The following is an 18,656-nucleotide window of genomic DNA, read 5'->3' on the forward strand; positions in this document are numbered from 1 at the left end:
GTCAGCTCTGGGTTGGTGCTGTTTCTTAAAAGTAATAAGTAGTTAGTTGTATTTACATAAAACTAAGCTTTATTGTTTTGAAAAAATCAATAGAAAGCAAGGTATTTTAAAGAAACTCGCCTGTTTGGTAATGATGACAATGTAAAGTGAAAATTAAAATAATAATTAAAGCGAAAGTAATAGTACAAGATAGAAAGTCGGAAATATTTATCATTAATAATGGTTTTAGACAAGACACTATCAACGTTATTGTTCAATCTAGCCCCGCAATTGGTGATCTAGAAAACGGAGGCAGCATATTCAATAAGGCATATCAAGTGATTAGATATGCAGATGGGCTGCTCTCTACACGACATGGTAGAAAGGTTCAGAGATAAAAATAGAAAAACTCCGCAAACTGTTGCTGAGTACAACTTCGAAGGTGTGGAAAGCATTAGGTGTACCTGGGCATTTTACTAAGAAATGATCATAGCATACAACACTGCATACTAAACAGAATAAGAACTGGAAATGCATGTTACTGCGCTCGCAAAAAGTTATTCCAATCATAACTGCTGTCTAAAAAGCTGAAGCTATTATTGTATAAAATGACAATAAGACCGGTTGTCACATATGGATGCGAAGTTCGGTCATTTACAAGAAAAGACGAGAATAGCCTAATTATTTGAAAGAAAAATATTACGAAGAATTAAACGACATTATTGAAGGAGAATACAATGTTAGGTTTGCCAAAACTCAAAGAATAATATGGATGGAACATATCTGAAGAATGAGTGAAACCAGGAAAGCAAACAAAGTATTTGTGTGCAAACCAGATATACCAGGAAATAGGGGAAGACCTAGAATGAGATGGATAGACAGTGTGACTAATGATATAAAGAAGGTGAGCGTTCAAAATTGGAGAGTGACAGCACTTAATAGAGTGGAGTAAAAAAAAATCACCAAAGATCACCAATGGATGTAGCACCATAGGATGATGATGGATAACTTGAAAAAAATTGTTTCGACTCGTTTTGTTTACGAAAATGCTTGTAGAAAAATCTTTAGATCTTTATACACTCATTGTTGCATACACTAACTTTTGCACTTACTTGTTGGTGGCTCCATTTTCTTGCTGAAACCACTAACTATTTATCAGGTCTAACTATTCGTACTTAAATTTCCTTAAAACTAACGTAATAATCTGCTGTTTTTTGTTTTTGGGAAGTGATTTATACCAAATTGTGAACCAAAACTGGTTCTTTGGGAGTAGGGTCTTCGACTTCTTGTCAGGCAATCTAGTAAAATTCTTTCCATTAATTCCAAAAGTCATATTAATTGATGTATAGCTTCTGATTTGAAATCTTGAATTCTTGAAAACCATCTTCAGATCTTTGTTTGGAGTACTGTTCATTCCTAGTAGTTGCACCCCAATTCTGAATGTTTCAGGATTTCTTTCAAGGATTGGATTCAGCATCATGTTGTACAGCCACTCCAACATTTTTATCAATTACACTTTTAATATCGAATTGTGTCGAAATATTAATTAAAATCAATTTTAAAGACTTTTTTGTACAAAAACTAATTTTTATTATAAGTTTGTTGTACAGCTAGTTTCGGTTATTGCAATATCAGAGACAAAAGCCAAGTCGTATAAATTCCCTTCAATTATAAATTCGCAGGCGTTGATTCATCTCTTCAGAGTTATTCGGTTTCCGTCGTTTACGTACAATCCTTGCAGAATAAAGATCACTGCAAGCTTGGGTTTCTGTTACTCTAGAATCAGATTGGCAATTGAACTTTTGGGGAGGTTCTTTGTTATTTTGTGTTCAGTAATAAAGGTCTTGAAAAGTCGCCACAAGTATTCCGCATACCGAACGAGGACAAAACGAAACAAAAATTTAAGTCGAGCTTTCGAATGAAATGATTGAATTTATTATTTAAGTTTGTAATACTTATAAGAAATTAAATTAAATAAGACTCAAACATCAACGATTTAAATACAATTTAATACTTTGCGGAGTGATATTTATAATGAAATAATGAAGAAGTACTAACATTGATATAAATAGAGGGAAGGAACTTCTGCATGTGATGACTATACTTGTTCATGAATTTAAACAGCATCCATTCTAATTCCTCGAAATAATGGAAGAATGTCACACCACCAGTGGCTTTCTTAGAGATAAGAGTTTATTATAAAAGCTTCTTTGTTTTCGCCCTTTAAATCAATACAAATACAGTTAAAGTTTTTTTAAACTTCCGAGAGTGTGTTTATTTGATAAAGGATAACATAGAAAGTAATTATATTTGTTCGGTTTACTCATGAAGTTCTAATTTTAATTTATTCCCTACTCGTATATAGGGTAGTCTCAAAATTTAATATAGAGACCTTAAGTATCAACGTGGACTAATCATTATTGGGTGGTTATGCACGACCACAACATTACACTTGAGTTTCGCCTTGCCCTTAATAGTCTATCCGATTTCTACGTCACGATCTAGTTAAAGTACCTTCTCTTGAACAGGATACCACTTCACGATTCGACCTGGAACCTGGTTTTCAACACCATAAACGCGGTCAGCAAGTATTTCCACTTAAAGCGCGACTCTAAATCAATCGGACATCGATTTACAATCCCTCATTTACTACAGACAAAAGAGAAAAGGTCGCTTAGAAACAAGTTGAGACTGTCTCGTTATTTATTCAATTAACGTGTAATTTATTCTGAGTAATTGAAGAACAACAATCTTGGATTTGCCTTTTAGCACGGAAATAAATTAATAATTTAATGAAGCCTAGTTGTTTTTGATTACATTTTCATGAATTCTTTTAGAAAACAATCGTTAGACTTAAAGAATAATTAATTTTAATTTTTTAGTTCTAATACAAAAAAAAAACTTTGGGTATGTGTAGATATATCTGATATCTCTTGATTTTCAGTATTTGTTCGGCGCATGTGCACACCGATTTTGGTATAACTACAGAATCTAAACTTGAGAGTAGCGACCAACGTTCAGTTTTGCAGTTTATTGCCGTTGTCGGAACGTTCCGGAGGTCGGCAGCACCTTCGCCAAAAACGACTCGTAGTGCGAGAGTTTTGTATTAATATTGTGATGATTTTTGTTTCTTAGTGGTAAAAAAATAATATTATTTTAAACCAGCAAATTTTATTAGAAATTTTATTTTAAGAATGTAATGAATTCATCAAAATTTAAGAGTTTTAACAAAAATGCGGGAATTAACAATTATTCTTTTCTTATTTTTAACACAACCAATGATGATTCTTTTGGGATTTGTTAACGGTGAGTTAAAAGTTATAAATTTATTGTTAATTGCAGAGTTAGAGAGAATTAAATTAGAAATTTCCGTGAAACACCTGTTGGCCATCGAGACCGTGTGGGTTGCATGTTAAAATTGGGGAATATTTAACCGGGATGCGCTAAATATGATGTTACTCTATTAGTTAGTTAATAGCTAAAATTAATTGAATCAAAATGAACTAACTTTAAGTTCGTTCAAGAACAATAATTATAAAATATCGTTTAAAAGTTGAAATCTGAAAAGATTTATCTTGGTTAACGAAGTGAACTTTAACTTCTTCGTCCCTTAACCGGAAAAATGCATATTTCAACGTCAAGAATAATAATTATCTTTTTTTTTTTGTTTCCAAATTAACTTTTCATGTGAAACATAATCCGGTATTTAACCTTAATACATGTTTTAAAAACATCACGCAAATATCAACATTTAAAACTATAATAACATTATTATATTAATAACAACACATATTATTAATTAAAAAAATAACACAATAGTTAATTATCATGTTTTCAAGAATCTTTTGAATGTAGTTTAGTTCTTAAAAGCTCAATAAAAACGAATATCATATAATTTCGACGATGATATTGTTACTACCCCAACTAAGTAACACTTTCGTAAAGATCTTTCTAACTCACGTTTCAATATGCACTTATTTTGCTAGAGTGGGGTTTCTTTCGAGTCGGCACAAGAAAATCGGTCGATTTAAATGCACCGATGTGTGCCGATGGAAAAAGGCGTTCACGAGATCAAACTGTACTATATCGTAGTAGCTGGTATCTTACCCGTTACAGTGGCCACATCCAGCGGGAGTATAAAATGGGTCAGGATACATGTACCGCAATATCGGGTGCCCGGCGAGATGGCCCAGTTGGAGTGCGATTACGACCTGGGAAATGACAGTTTGTACGCTGTAAAATGGTATAAAGATCACGAGGAATTTTACAGGTACGTCCCAAGGGCAAAACCTGAGTTCACCAGTTATCCAGTTGAAGGAGTTTACGTGGATGTAAGTAGTAACAATGATATCATATTTTTTTTGGAGCACCTATAAAAGTAGAATTTTACGGCTTAATTGTTAAAATAATGTTAAATTTCATTTACACAATAATCGTGAAAAAGAAATTTGTTTACGTTTTAACCACGATTTATCTTTAACGTTAGATTGTGCCTAGTGCGACAGAAAAAGAATTATAGAAATAATTGTACATTAAAAACTTAAAGACATATCAAATTGTAGTAAAGTGCTATTTAATCTAAACTTAATCGCGATTAGAACTAACAAAAAGAATTATAAAATGACATTGCAGCAGTCTAGTAAATTAATCTAACATTGCTTTCATGTGTACTAGGTTTTTCTCACTTTCACTATACCAGTTCAAATGGTTTCACTCTTTTCAATCTTCTAACTAAGCCATTGTTATCTAGGACCTGGAGAAGCTCAACGTTTATCTGCTGATGTAGCCTCTGTTCGCGTGTCCGAGTCTTTGATAACGTTGTCGACAGTTTCCACTATTAGGTCCTTGTGTAGATTGTCATTTTGAATTTACTGTGGGACGCTAACAATTCGTCTAAGTACTATATTCTGAATCCTTTCCACGATATTTCGATTGATTTGACTAATACAACCTCAGAGTTGAATACCATAAGCCCAGACTGTTTCAGGATGCTAATCGTCTGCCCAATAGCCAGTAAATTTTCTTGTGCTTAAGTCTGAATTTTTAATGTTTTTTCTTGATATATGATTTCCACCTGGGCTTAGTGTTAAGGGTCATGCCATGATATTTAGCTGTATTTTCGTAGGAGACTACTTGTTCATAAATATATAATAATAATAATCTTTATCCCAACGCATTACAATCCAATAAAGAAATAATGTTACAATAAACAGATAATTCTAATAAAAAAACAAACAAATAAAATGGAAATAAAAATTAAAAAAGAGTTTCACTCGACTAAATTCATGATTCAGCATAAAGGCACTACAAACACGCGCACTGATCCGCGGCACTCTCACATTCAATTGAGCCAAGACTTCCGATGCAACCAGCACATCCGACAACACATCCCGCACAAACCCAGCAAACAGCAATCTTCTTTGATCCTCAAGACTGTGGAGGCCATAACGTCGTAGTAGATGTACGTAATTCAATTCTCCTCTAGGTGGATAATAACTAAAATCGAAGTAGTGGATAAATCTAACGAATTTTGTCTGAACTTTCTCGATGGTGGCAAAAGGCGTCAAATAAGACGGGGTCCACACAATGCAGCAAAATTCAAGTTTGCTACGCACTAGCAGATCTATCATTGTTTTTAAATCAGTAAACTCCAAACTATTTCTTGCGATAAACCCTAGCGTTCTAAGGGCACCAGCCGATGTTCTGTCAATATTATCATTAAAGGACAAACAACCATCAAACTGCACTGCAAGATCTTTCACTATTGAGTAAAAACACATAATCAAAAGTGTGATGTTACGTTTCTGGCTGTATGTAATTACCTGGCATTTGGCAGTATATAAGGGTAATTTGTTCTCGCAACACTACAAATGAAGTCTGTCTAAATCTAACTGGAATAATTCACAATGCTGCTTATAACCAATAGTCCCTAACAGTTTCAGGTCGTCTGTGTATATGAGTGAATTCGTATTGTAAATCGTCGGTAAATTATTTATAGAGATGTTGAACAGCAAAGGGCCTAGTATGGATCCCTGGTGTATGCCATTAGTAACATATATTTGCATTGACTTCATACCACTTAACTCAATGATCGCATACATAAGATACCAGAACTCGTATGAGAAAGTGATCACATCCCAACCTCTCCATCTTTTCAATCAACAAACCATGGTCCAAGCAATCAAAAGCCTGTAGGCTTTTGGAAAGTATGTGTCAGATCCACCTGCCTTCGACAATCTAGTGCATTCCATGCGTGATGATTGCTGTGGATTTGCCTCTGCAAAATCCGTAAGCCGATAGCATTTATCACCTTTCTTAAAAACAGGGCAAACTCTGCTCAACTTTTAGATCTTTGGGTACTCGGCATTCTTGATTATTAAATTGAAAATATGCTGCGAAGGCTGTAATAATGCAGGAGCACAGTCTTTTTTTACGCGTGTGAAGTTGGCCATAGATTTTAAACTGAAAAAAAATGCGTGATCGGGGTATTTAATCGATCTAATTTCAACGGCATCGTATTCATGGTCACCTTTTGTTTCAAATTCCAAAAGAAAATCTTCCTAACCATTTCCTATAGTCCGGGAAAATCGATTTTCTTCAAACTTTCGCAAAATTCGGCCCGTTCGGAGTTTTTAATTGATCTAATTTCAACGGCATCGTATCCCTGGTGGCCTCTTGCTTTAGATTCGAAATGAAAATTTTCCTAACCATTTCTTATATTCCGGAAAAATCGATTTTCTTAAATAGTTAGGAAAATTTTCTTTTCGAATCTGAAGCAAGAGGCCACCAGGAATACGATGCCGTTGAAATTAGATCGATTAAAAACCCCGAACTGGCCGAATTTTGCGAAAGTTTGAAATCTATGGCCAACTTTACACGCGTTCTTTTTTTATATGCCGCGATACCATCTAGACCTGTCGCAGTTTTTGGCTTAAATTTTTTAAAAGCTTTCACAACCTCATCATGTCTCAACTTCAGAGACTACAGACTATATACTGCCTTGTTATTATTTAATTTAATACGCCACTTCTTATGAGTTTTCGATTGTATTACTGTTGTTGTTTCCACTGGTTCGAATTGCGGGGTTGCCTGTAAATGTGGTTACTACATTTTCATCAAATGTAGGAAAGGTTGCTCTTTATAAGAGATAAAGGACCAGCCCTAATACACTACCCTGTTGCACACCAGCTTGCGTCCAGATAAATAAAATTCTAAGATATTTGAATATTGGACAGAAACTTCAATCTTATGATTCAATCGCTCATGCCATACATTGTCGGAGGCTTGCGCTTTATACAGAAATATCGCTAAGCAAACCTTTTTTTCTTTTAGTCCCTTTTCGATGGTATGATCTTTGTCGCTTGTTTGGACATTATCTCCAGTAGTGATATTGGCCGATAGGATGTTGCATATAGAGATGTTACTAGTATGTTTAGGGAACAGGTACAATATATTTCTGCTCTTAAAAAGTAATAGGTGCAAATATCTGTTACAACTGTTCCTCTGCTCCAACCGTTATACAACAGTGTACAAGGTATTCGATACTTAATCTGTACCTCTATGTAATACTAGTTTGAGTACAGTAGACTGTTACCGTTATACCAGATCAAACCAGGTTAAACCCACCTTCAAAATATTGTTTTTTTCGATTCAATTTCGATAAAAAATATTCCAACAAAAATAATGTTTTTTTTTTCGATTTTCAGTTCAGTTCCGAGCAATAAATTTTAAATTTTGTAAGCGTATCATACGAATTTCTACAGAAATAAAAACAACATAGGAGAATAATTAATTAAAACGACTTCGGTACAAAAAACTTCATAATGATAATTTGTTTTTAAGTACCAGTACCAGTTTAATTGGTAATAGTTGTTACAAAAAATATATACAGGATGTTTTTTAAGCCAGAGAGAACTTACGAAAGGGGCTTACAAAAACACCCAGTATATACCATACCACAGATTTACCGAAAATTTGTGTGAAAGTTGTTTTCGATTGTTGCATGGGGATTTTCATCCGACCATACGTGACTATTACGAGTATTATATAGGCTGTCACGGGTAAATGTTGCTTCATCCGTGAAAAGAATAAGCGATACAACACGATGATCATTATTTATCCACCGACAAAATTCGGCTCGTTTAACATAATTTTCTGGCAGCAGATGTTGTACCTTTCCTAAATAGTATGGATATAAGCATTACTCGTGGAGTGTGTTTATTACTCTCTTTTGTGGAATGTGTAATTGAACAGCAATTCCTCGTGAGCTAGTCGTTGCATCTTCTTCTACTAGATCCAAAATATTTTCTACTTCATTTAAGCATTGACGAGTAGCTCGTTCAGATGTTATTTTAACGCTAGGAAGAGTACCGGTCTCGTGCAGTTTATTGAAAACCCTAATAAAAACGTTTTTATTAGGATGTCTGCGATTTGGAAACCGTTACAAAAACCATATATAAATAACTTATCTGTATATTCTAAATTTGAATACGTACTTGGAATGCAAATGAAAATGTGAAATTAACTTTAAATGTTTAATTACAATCAATTAAAAACAAAGAAAAATCGAATAACAACATATGATTTTTTTATATTATTTTCAAGCGTAAAATACACTCCGTTCCTCCCTACACACCCGGTATATTAAAACTTTGTTGTTCCTACTCATACTGAATAACAAGTAACGTTGAGAAGGAATCGATAAAGTTTATAAAACTAGTTAATTTTGTACTTATTATTTTTTAAGTTTAGTAACTATTGCAAGGAACATCATACAAATAATTGTTCCAAAGTAACAGGTACAAGTATCGGTTAACACCTCTAGTTGAATAGTTAAGTGATTTCCCCGGTAATCACTAACCACAGTTGTGAAACATATTGTAGTTAGAATGAAGCACTTGGTTAGTTGTTTTATTTATTGCTTTTCTCGAAAACTCGCGGCCGGTTATAAAGTCGAAACATGGAGCTGGATTTCAGCTGGATAACCGACTGGTCTATTTTCGTTTGCAGCTAATATTGCTCAATACTGTTTAATTTAATGTTCAGTAAAGATTGTTCACTTCTGTATGGTAATGTGAGGTTGAACCACCAATTTTTCCTCGCCTTTTTTTGATGTCAGTTCTTGGATATCTTTAGGATAGTTGTTGATATTTAGATTTCTCCTCAATTCTCCGGCGTGTTTTGCCGCACTGAGCAATTGACATTATGTTTTATAGGACTCTTTATAAACTGACCACAGCTATATTACCGTTTTTGATTTTGATAGTTACATTTTGGATAGTTATAGCTGTGACTTGAATACCTTTTGCTTCAGTGTTAGCATCTTCAAAATGATGAATATTTTTTTTAATTATTACTGGACCACTCCCTTTTGCTACGTTTTCTGGGTGAGTGTGAAGTAAACCTTATATCCTTTAAGTTTGATAAATGATTGTTTGGTAAAATGCGTTTCCGATATCAAGCACACATCTTATTTGCTTAAGCAATCCTTTACATTCCCAACCATAAGATTAAGTGAATTAAACATTTTAATTTCTTACATTTTTGTATTCCCTTCAAGTTTTTAATTTTCTGGTTCATATTCTGGAAGTACTTTTCCATTTGGGTGATTTTATTGAGTATTCGTTGTAATGTTCAATTGATAATCTCACCCTGTGTATTTACGTATTTTATTACTTGCTCTTATAGCAGTTATTTTCCCTGTACTATTTTTTATATTACGTATGCACTTTTCCTATTTATTTTTTATTCATTACTTCTCTTGTTGAGTTTTTGTCTTCTCTACGATTCATACATTTTAGTTTTGACAGATTCTTTGCGTGTGCCCAAAAGCTTGACATATTCTACACTGGGGAATTAATTTCTAAATTTGAGTTATTTTATATATTTTCTGATTTTCGATGTGCGATGTAGCGATTATTATCATATACATGTTTAAGGGTGTTTTGTCCTTCCATGCCATCATATTGTTAACTGATATGACATTAACCCCTTGTTTATCAGAAAATTTTTCTTGTTATTTCGGCTATAAGAACTATTTTTTTGATATAGGTGGAAATTTCTATTTTTTGCACTAATTCACTCCGTCTCCCTCAAAAGTTCTTCCTAATCCGTGTAGTATCCCTGTCGAGGCATCGAAGAGGTTGCTCTTGTTGATCCTGGTGTTGCTACACACCAGGGTGACTACATAAACGAGACAAGTGACGTTGTCCGCATTGATAGCAGGTCACTTTTAATTTTATTGATCTGCATTTATTATTTTCATTACTGGCTTCTTTTGCCTTATTGCCAGCCTATTGTATTTCATCCGCAAACAGCGTATTGCCACTGTGCTGTTTTCTCTGACTTCACTGAGAATTTTTTCACTTTCAAGATGTTATTACTTTTTAATAAGAGCAATTCCCCGAGCTTTGCCCAAGGAATGTTCTATGACATAATCCGAGTAATTTGGCATTTTAAAGAAGCTCTTGTTTGTCATATGGACTTCATAGATAAGCTGAATTTCATCAGTTCCTTGGAGTTCCAGACTTCAATTGTGATATTATTGGATGTGCATTTAGGAGACTACACAGGTTAATAGATTTGGCCTTTTGTCCAATTTTTCTGTCATTTTATGAACTATTTATTCTAAATTATTTGCTGAAGGCGATGTTTGATTGATTTGGGTAGCGTTAGATGGTTCAGGCTGTTGATTAACATTTAGAACACTCTTATTAGTAGACTGAGACGTCAAAAAATTCGAGTTTAGCCGTCCTAAGAGACGTACTACATCATGATTCATGACGTACGGTGTAAAAATGTTTATATCTAAAGTTATGTCTCTTCAGTTTATTATTTAACTTCTTTTCGTAGAACCATTAGGAACGAAGATATTCCCTTTATAATTTCAGACTCCATCTTTCCCAGTTTTTGTAGAAAAAGTCGTCGCTTAAGTTTCAGCCCTGGTCACATTTCTAATTGCATTTTCTTAAATTCTTTTTTGTTCATTTTCAGATGTTTTTCTCAAAAACTATCATGATGATTCTAGCCTGATGAACAAATAGAATTCTGTAGATTTTTTGCACAGCACTCCATATGAGGCATCAGCACCTCTTTAGCTAGTTGTTTCATAAACATTTGTTGTCCAATTATCTATAAATAGAATAAAATCGCCATCGGCCATTATTGCGTTTTGATCGAGCATATTGACACTGTCTTTTATATTATTATAAAACAGTTTTTGGTTTTTACGTACATATTTGTATCGTGTGATGTATACTAGCCATAGAAATCGGAGCCTTATTTTTTGATACAAATGTACCTACTAGTATTAATTTTTGTTCTCGAAAATATTTAAAAGCTCCAGTAACGCGATCCAATTGTGTGTCAAATTCCTGTACGTAGCGTGTATAGCAGTTAGTAATCTCTGTACAGATTGTAAAGGTCAGCGATTATCAATTAATTTTATCCGTGGACCCCTACGTTAGTGTTTGTCATGAACCGTTGAGCACGGACCGACTAAAAAACATCGGTTTTGGACATAAACAAGTTTATATTTTGTTCTAATCTTTTAACGTAGGATAAAAAACGAATTTAGTGCGAGTGCGAGTTATATTTTTCGACAATTTTACACATAACTCAGCATCAATCAAATTTAAAAAGTCTGTTTCGTACTTATTTTTTTTTCTTAAGCAGCGATCAAAAATATTTATCACACAGGTATATGGTTGGAAATAGAATGTTCTGCAAATTGTATCCTACAAGTCGAACAGGGTTCTCTTATTGAATGCGATTTGAAATGTACCATTCTTCTTTGTGTTCCAAATCCATGAATTCATGTAACTCATCATGAATTCGAGCTTCCTCCTTTGGAAGTGTATCGTCAGACATTTCAAAAAATTTTTAAATGATTCCATATTTCCACTTTTGCGTCGATTCTCCCATACCTCTAGTTTCAAAATAATTGCTTCAATTTTATTTACAACCTGGAAACAATTTTCGTTTACGACTTATAATTTTATATTCACATCATTTAGGCCCACTTTTACCATCCTCCTGATAAACTATCTAGAGGATAGTTGCCATGGTTACGGCGGTTTTAAGCACTCTCATTGGCTAAGAGCTGGATTTATCTATCGGATAAATTTATCAATAGGTGGTAAAAGTGGGCCTTAGATGATTAAAATATGGCCACTTTGATTAAAAATCTTAAATTACTTACACTTTTTCAAAAACATTTTCTACCATTTGGAACAGTTTTATTTCGTTAAGCAATTTCTAAAATCGACGCAGTGCTTTCGCTTCGAGAGCCACCTTACATTTGTATGCATTAGGATCACCTTCTATTTCTTTGCATAGTTGTGCAAAAAATCGTGTATAACGCCCTACTTTTCATAAAGTTTATTATTTTCGTTAAACCAAGATCTCTGTTAATTCCACATAAATTCTTTTGGTAACCAATGCTTCTCGATGAAAGACACAATGATAGTACTCTGCATATGAAGATTTAGTTTCGTCCACAGATTTGTTATTCTTCCAGACGTAACTTTACCACCTGGTGGATAATCCGAGAGTTATTGTAAAGTGAACGCGTGGTGAATGAATTAAATTTTGGCAACAGATTCTTTTCGGAACTGAATAAATCTGACACTTCGCAAGATCACGATAAATGCCGGAAACGAGGAACGATTACTCTTAAATTTCCACGCCTTTCTGATAAAGCAGAAAGTGACAGATATCAATTATTAAAATCACATCACTTTTTTAAGACTTTCAATGAATATGAAGGAAGACAGATTTATATGAAGGACGTCGAAAGGAAGTACCATTATGCTTACCAAGATTAGGTATGAAGTTTGCCAAACTTTTACACCTCATTGTCAGAGCTTAATCTACAGAATCTTCCGAACCTAAACAATACATAATCATTCAAATGTTAAGCTTTCGAGAAGGTTGATGGTGTAGCAATCATCATTCCTTTTTACTAAACGGTTTAGTTATTTCAGATGTGATGCCAGAACACTTTCCTGGAATGTAAACTGAAATCAACGTGATGTCGTATCAGCATGACTTCTGTATGTTATGGTTATTGGTTAGTCCGTATATTCCTAAGCATCTAAGCGGAACAGAAAGAGTTTATCTGCAACAACTGAAAATAAAGTAGCTATAAGTCTATAGCGTTTATCATCATCTCAATCTGAGGACAGAGAATTATGCAGGTCTGCAGTGATGCGTATGCATCCATTCTTTTGGGAAGGTGATAACCATAGTAGAAGCTACTTACGCGGATACATGTCCAACATAGACTCGTTCAAATCCCATAATAAAATCTGGTGAATCAAAGAGTTCGTTTTACAATCCTCCATAACCATTTACAAAAAAATTTACCTCCATAACCATGTACAAGTATCTGTATACATATATATATGTACATAAATAATTCACTGAAACATCATCATTGCAGGTGATTATTATATCTATATATCATCTATGTAGACTGCGTGTTCTAGCTATAGAACTGAAAGAACGGTGGAACAGAAATTTTCATCAGGCACTTTTTCTAAATATTAATTGTTCGTGGCAGATTGTACTTTTTTCGTTTATCCAAAGTCGATCATTGAAGCCGTAATACGTTTTGGTTAGACGTCCCAAAGTCAGCAGAGTCATGAAATATTTCCTTTTTCCGATAAAAGTTTTACCACGCTCATACATAAGTAGTATAAACTGAAAAATGCTAATGGGACGGCGGATCGATCAGTGTCATCCACTATACATACTGCGCATCGGCATCAATATTGAAACTTTCACTACAGGAAATTTATAACACTCTTATTCTCTGTTCTCCTCTTCTTTTCAATACACTCTACGCTTCACTAATCGTATCTGAAGTTTATTATAGATTATACGTATATCGCTTTCTTCATATTTTGGAAATAATAATATTGACGTAATAATAAATTAATATGCCTCACATAATAAATTAAAAATGTCTTTTAAGTTATGATATAACAAGTATTTATTGTGCAATTTAAATTATTAAGGAATGCAAAAAATTACAGTTACATTTTTGCATTGTGCAAGTATTCTAAAAAACATCCAACTATGAATCAAGCAATATCCTACAATCTTTGTTCTTGATTTAGTTTCTTTGTTCTTTATTAAGGTCCAATTTTGTATCGGTGTGATATCAATCGCAGCGGTTTGGTTGTAAACTATATGGACTTATTAATTAGATGAGGGGGTTTGATGCATGTCGACCAATTATTTTATATAATGTAAGTTAAAATAAAAAACAATACTTTTTCTGATCACTTGACGCAATCTGATGATGGCGTAAGCCGAAACCGGTTAGACATTAAATAGCGTGACGAGAAAAAGTATTGTTTTTTATTTTAACTTACATTATATATCAACTGAATCAGAAAAAAGTTTACATTCTCTGTACTGATTGTGAGTTCAGTCCAGGTCACTTGCGTCAAGACGTTGCAATGTATTAATGGGTTTCTATAGTATTAATCGTAAACCCGGGGTCGTTTACTGTAAAACGGCGCATGTGTTGAAAATATATAGATTTGAGCTTGAATTGTACAACATTGGTTAGAAAGATGGCTTAATTGTAATGATTTGCAAATTTTTTGCATTAACGTCAATTATTTGAAAACATTTAACGTAAAACATTGTTACATTTCGTTTCCGGACTTGAATTATAAAAGACCAATTTTGAATTCAAAACCATTTGTTTTACTATACCTTATCTAAAGACAATCCGAGAACAATTAATATTCAGAAGGGGAATAAGATTTTGAATTAAAGAATTTACCAATTATGGTGGTTTTCATACATATTGAAACTGAGGAACTCTGTGGAAACTAGATCATCATTATTATTTTCCTGTGGTAAAATCTGTGGTTATCTTAATATTGTGATGCATCAACTGTGTGTTTCCTACAAGACGCCTGATGGTAAGCAAGCTGTATTGATAATATCCACCATAGTCATTTGTGCCCGTTCTAGATGGAAGGATGAATTACAGTTGTTGACATGTTGTATTGAAAAACCTGTAGCAACGATCACAACTATGTTTTTTTATGGGTAACAGCAACATAGATCAAGATACCAACGAATATAGTGCTCAAACACAGTTTGCCATTTGACAAAAGGACAGTATTTCAGCTAAATCCAATAAACCGACAAGATTTCCATAGTTTTTGGCTTATTTAGATGTTTTATCGATAGGAATTTACCGAAAATTAGAGGTCCTAAGTTATGACAAGTGAAATAATGATAACAAAGTCCACTTGTTTACAATGCCTTTAATTGTGGTTGTAGACCATTTCTGTAATAACTAAAATAAACTGAACGGCCTTCTTCTTCTTCCTCTTATCTTCATTATACCTCACGCTATTGGGCCTCGGATCCAGTCTTTGTACTTTGGCAATATTATTTCCCCTTTTCAACGCCACTCTCTTACTACCGTTTTCCACTGGATTCTTGGTTTATCTCGTCTTCTTCTTTCTTCTTGTGACATATTGAATATTGTCTATGGTATTCTTTCCTCGGCTATTCGAACTTAGTGACCACTCCGTTTCAGTTGTTTCTCTTCTACTAGAACTCTCAAGCTTAATTCCTCTATGACACTTTTGTGTCGACAAGTATTTATCACTTCCTACTTCTGTTGTGTACATTTTATCAGCATTACTAATCACTGCTCCTAGATATATGTATTTTTCTATTCCCAACGGCGTCAAACATACTGCTCTGTTGATTTTACTCTAGTTGATTTTCGCAGCTAGTTGTTTTTCCTTTTTATTGGGAAAATTATGTTCTTCTCCCAACCTAGGGGTATTGTTTCAGTATTCCAAGCCTGCTATTCCACGCCTGCTGGTATATTGTTTTCAGCCACCGTACTTTCTCTCGAGTCTCTATCCGTTCTTCATTATCTTCTTCTTTCTTTTACCGTTCTTTAAATCTTACTGTGTTGTAGTCCTTCCATACTTCTGGTATGTTTTTGAGTTATTTGATACTCTCGATTTTTTTTCTTTTTGACTACATCAAGAACTGCTTCTGGTTTTCCGTATAATTGTCAGTCAACAGCCTTCCACATTCTGCACAAGTTTCTGGTATCGTTTTTTCACACCTTCCCTTGCTTCTTGCTAAACTGAACGGTTGTATGTGATCTTTCTCGTACACCTGACGATTTCATTAAGCACTCCTTTGAGTGCTTTATTCAATGTTGTACATATATAGCTAATCCATGATTTATCTTCATTTACCTTAAAATTATATTAAATTGCGAATCGTACTTATTACTCACCAAAATATTATTATTGAGAAACTTTACTGTTGATTCATTAAAATAAATTTTATTTTCTTCAAACTCACAAGTATTAATATACTTAAAATATTCCTTTCATGTTATGGAATTAGTCGAAAAATATATTATTTTACTGTCACAATCTCGAAGAATCTATAAAATGTACTTGGAGAAAAACCTATTTTGTATGAATCTCATTCGTGTTTTCATCTGTACCAATGCAATGATTGAGTTTTTATAATCTCGACCATAAATAACGATAAATTTCATTATATTAATGCAACCAACTTTTTTGAATAAATTTAATTGATTTTTAAATGTTTTTTTTTAGATTAGTTTATCAACAAGAAATAGGGTGGTATTAAGGTCGGTAAATTTAAAGACGAGCGGCATGTTCCGTTGCGAAGTTTCGGCGGAGGCGCCGTCCTTTTCATCGGCCCAAAGCGAAGCGCTGATGGAAGTCGTTTGTAAGTTGATCCATTTAGACGGAGTAAATGTTCGGTGGCGATCCCTGGTTAAAAGTTTGCCAACCAAACCGAACGCTAATTGACGGAGAAAATGTGCGGTCAGACCCATGATTACGTGTTTTCCACGATCAAACACCGATACCCCTTATGTCCGTTGTAACTCAAATCAGTAATGAAACTAATTTCGTCTCTTATATGTTTTCATCAAAACGAATTTGTTACAAGAGTTAATAAATTTTTAAAAATGTTTAATTTCCGTAGCTCTTCCTGAAGAAGATCCGATAATAACTGGAATGGAACTAAATTATCCATTGGGGGAAGAGATCGATTTAAATTGCACTTCCGGTAAGAGTCATCCAGCATCAGAGATTCATTGGTACGTCAATGACATAGAGGTGAGTGAGCGAACAGTTACAAGTTAGTTTGTACAAGTAGTACGGTTTGGCAATTTAATAGAGCGTTGTCCCCGTCAACGCGGGTGGTGAGCTGGCAAAAGGGGGTGAAAGGTCAAAGATCGATAATGCACGTGCACGCGAACACAAAGGTCTATTACAATTACAGGTCGCATCTCCGGATAACCTGATCCAGTATCCGCCGTTTGTTCACGCTCATGGACTCGTCTCGACCATCGTGGGTCTCAGGTTTGTTTTGCACGGATCACACTTCGTTGCCGGTGCCATGAGAGTCAAGTGCGTGGCTTCCGTGTCACCAGTTTTATGGAAAGGTGATATGGAAAGTGTCGTCCATAGTTTACCACTGAAAGGAATCAGAGAAGCTCTTGTATTAGGTACATCAAAGTGAATTCTATTTTATATAATATTATAAAGTAGTCAATAAAAAATTCTAAAGAGCCTCTAAATGTTTTGTGACCAAAAATTAACTTTTTAGAATTTTTATTTATTGTATAACATAACAGTAATTGTTTGTATCTTGTTTCAGTAAAAGGTAGTGCTCAAATTCAAAGACAATCAATGTTATTTATTTTAACAACATATTCTGTCCTAAAATTTTTATCGTGAATGAAAGAATAAAAATAAATGGAAAAGAAAATGTGAAGACTCAACATCAACGTACATTGTATATAAATTATATAGTTATTAGCGGCGATAAAAAATATTATATTTTGTAACATGTTGTGTAAAGTTTATTATTACACACGGTATAGTGCGGAAGTCAGTGTGTTATTGGCGTGTACAAAAATTTTATGCTTTTACGCTTGTTATATTCTACGACGAAATTTTCTTTAAAAAGGCGAGTAATTGTAAATGCTTATGTTGTATCGATTTTCAATATAAATATTTTGTTACAACCCCAAAGAGTTTTTATTCATACACTTCCTCCGTCCTTTTTATAAGGAAAGCAAAGAAAAAGAGGACAACGTCGTTTTGTTACTTCGATTATAGCTGCTGAAGTAATTTATCACAAAAGGCGTCTCATCATTTTTCCATTCGACTCTATATCGACGTAATACATTTCGGTTACGTACCATAGCTATGTGGTGGTGGGTTTCAATGCGATGGCACAATGAAATGGAAAATTGAATTTTCGTTATAATAGTGATGATTAATTACGGGTGTCAAATCTCGGTGAATTTCACCATCCATTGCCTATTGTTACAAAACCCTTTAATACAATTCGCATTTCCCACAGGGTACAAGAGAAATCAGTTTAGAAATAGATGAGAGTTTCTTTTTATGAATTAAAATATGATATACAAGGTTAGAAAAGTTGTAAATATTAAAGTTAAATATAAGTTAAAACATATAACGAAGACATGTTCTAACAGTTCATTGAGAAACGTCGAAGGATAAGCATAGTCATTGTTTTCATTTAGATAAACAAGTTACATATAAAGATAAATTTTTAATAACTTTCTCAAAATAACATGACCTAAATAAATAAATAAAGATAAATTTTTA

The 18,656-nt window shown here is 33.8% G+C and overlaps 1 protein-coding gene across 1 annotated transcript; it reads left to right on the forward strand.

Annotated features, from left to right (window-relative positions):
• Positions 1–2,992: 2,992 nt before the first annotated feature.
• On the forward strand, positions 2,993–18,046 carry LOC111413411 (uncharacterized). The gene is made up of 6 exons (XM_023044374.2): positions 2,993–3,285; positions 4,096–4,310; positions 16,602–16,737; positions 16,999–17,132; positions 17,299–17,524; positions 17,677–18,046. The coding sequence occupies exons 1-6, from the start codon at positions 3,213–3,215 to the stop codon at positions 17,754–17,756; spliced, it is 864 nt and encodes a 287-aa protein (XP_022900142.1). The 5' UTR covers positions 2,993–3,212; the 3' UTR covers positions 17,757–18,046.
• Positions 18,047–18,656: the final 610 nt, after the last annotated feature.

The sequence above is a fragment of the Onthophagus taurus genome, chromosome 2 (assembly GCF_036711975.1).
Source record: "Onthophagus taurus isolate NC chromosome 2, IU_Otau_3.0, whole genome shotgun sequence".
Classification (NCBI taxonomy): Eukaryota; Metazoa; Arthropoda; class Insecta; order Coleoptera; family Scarabaeidae; genus Onthophagus; species Onthophagus taurus.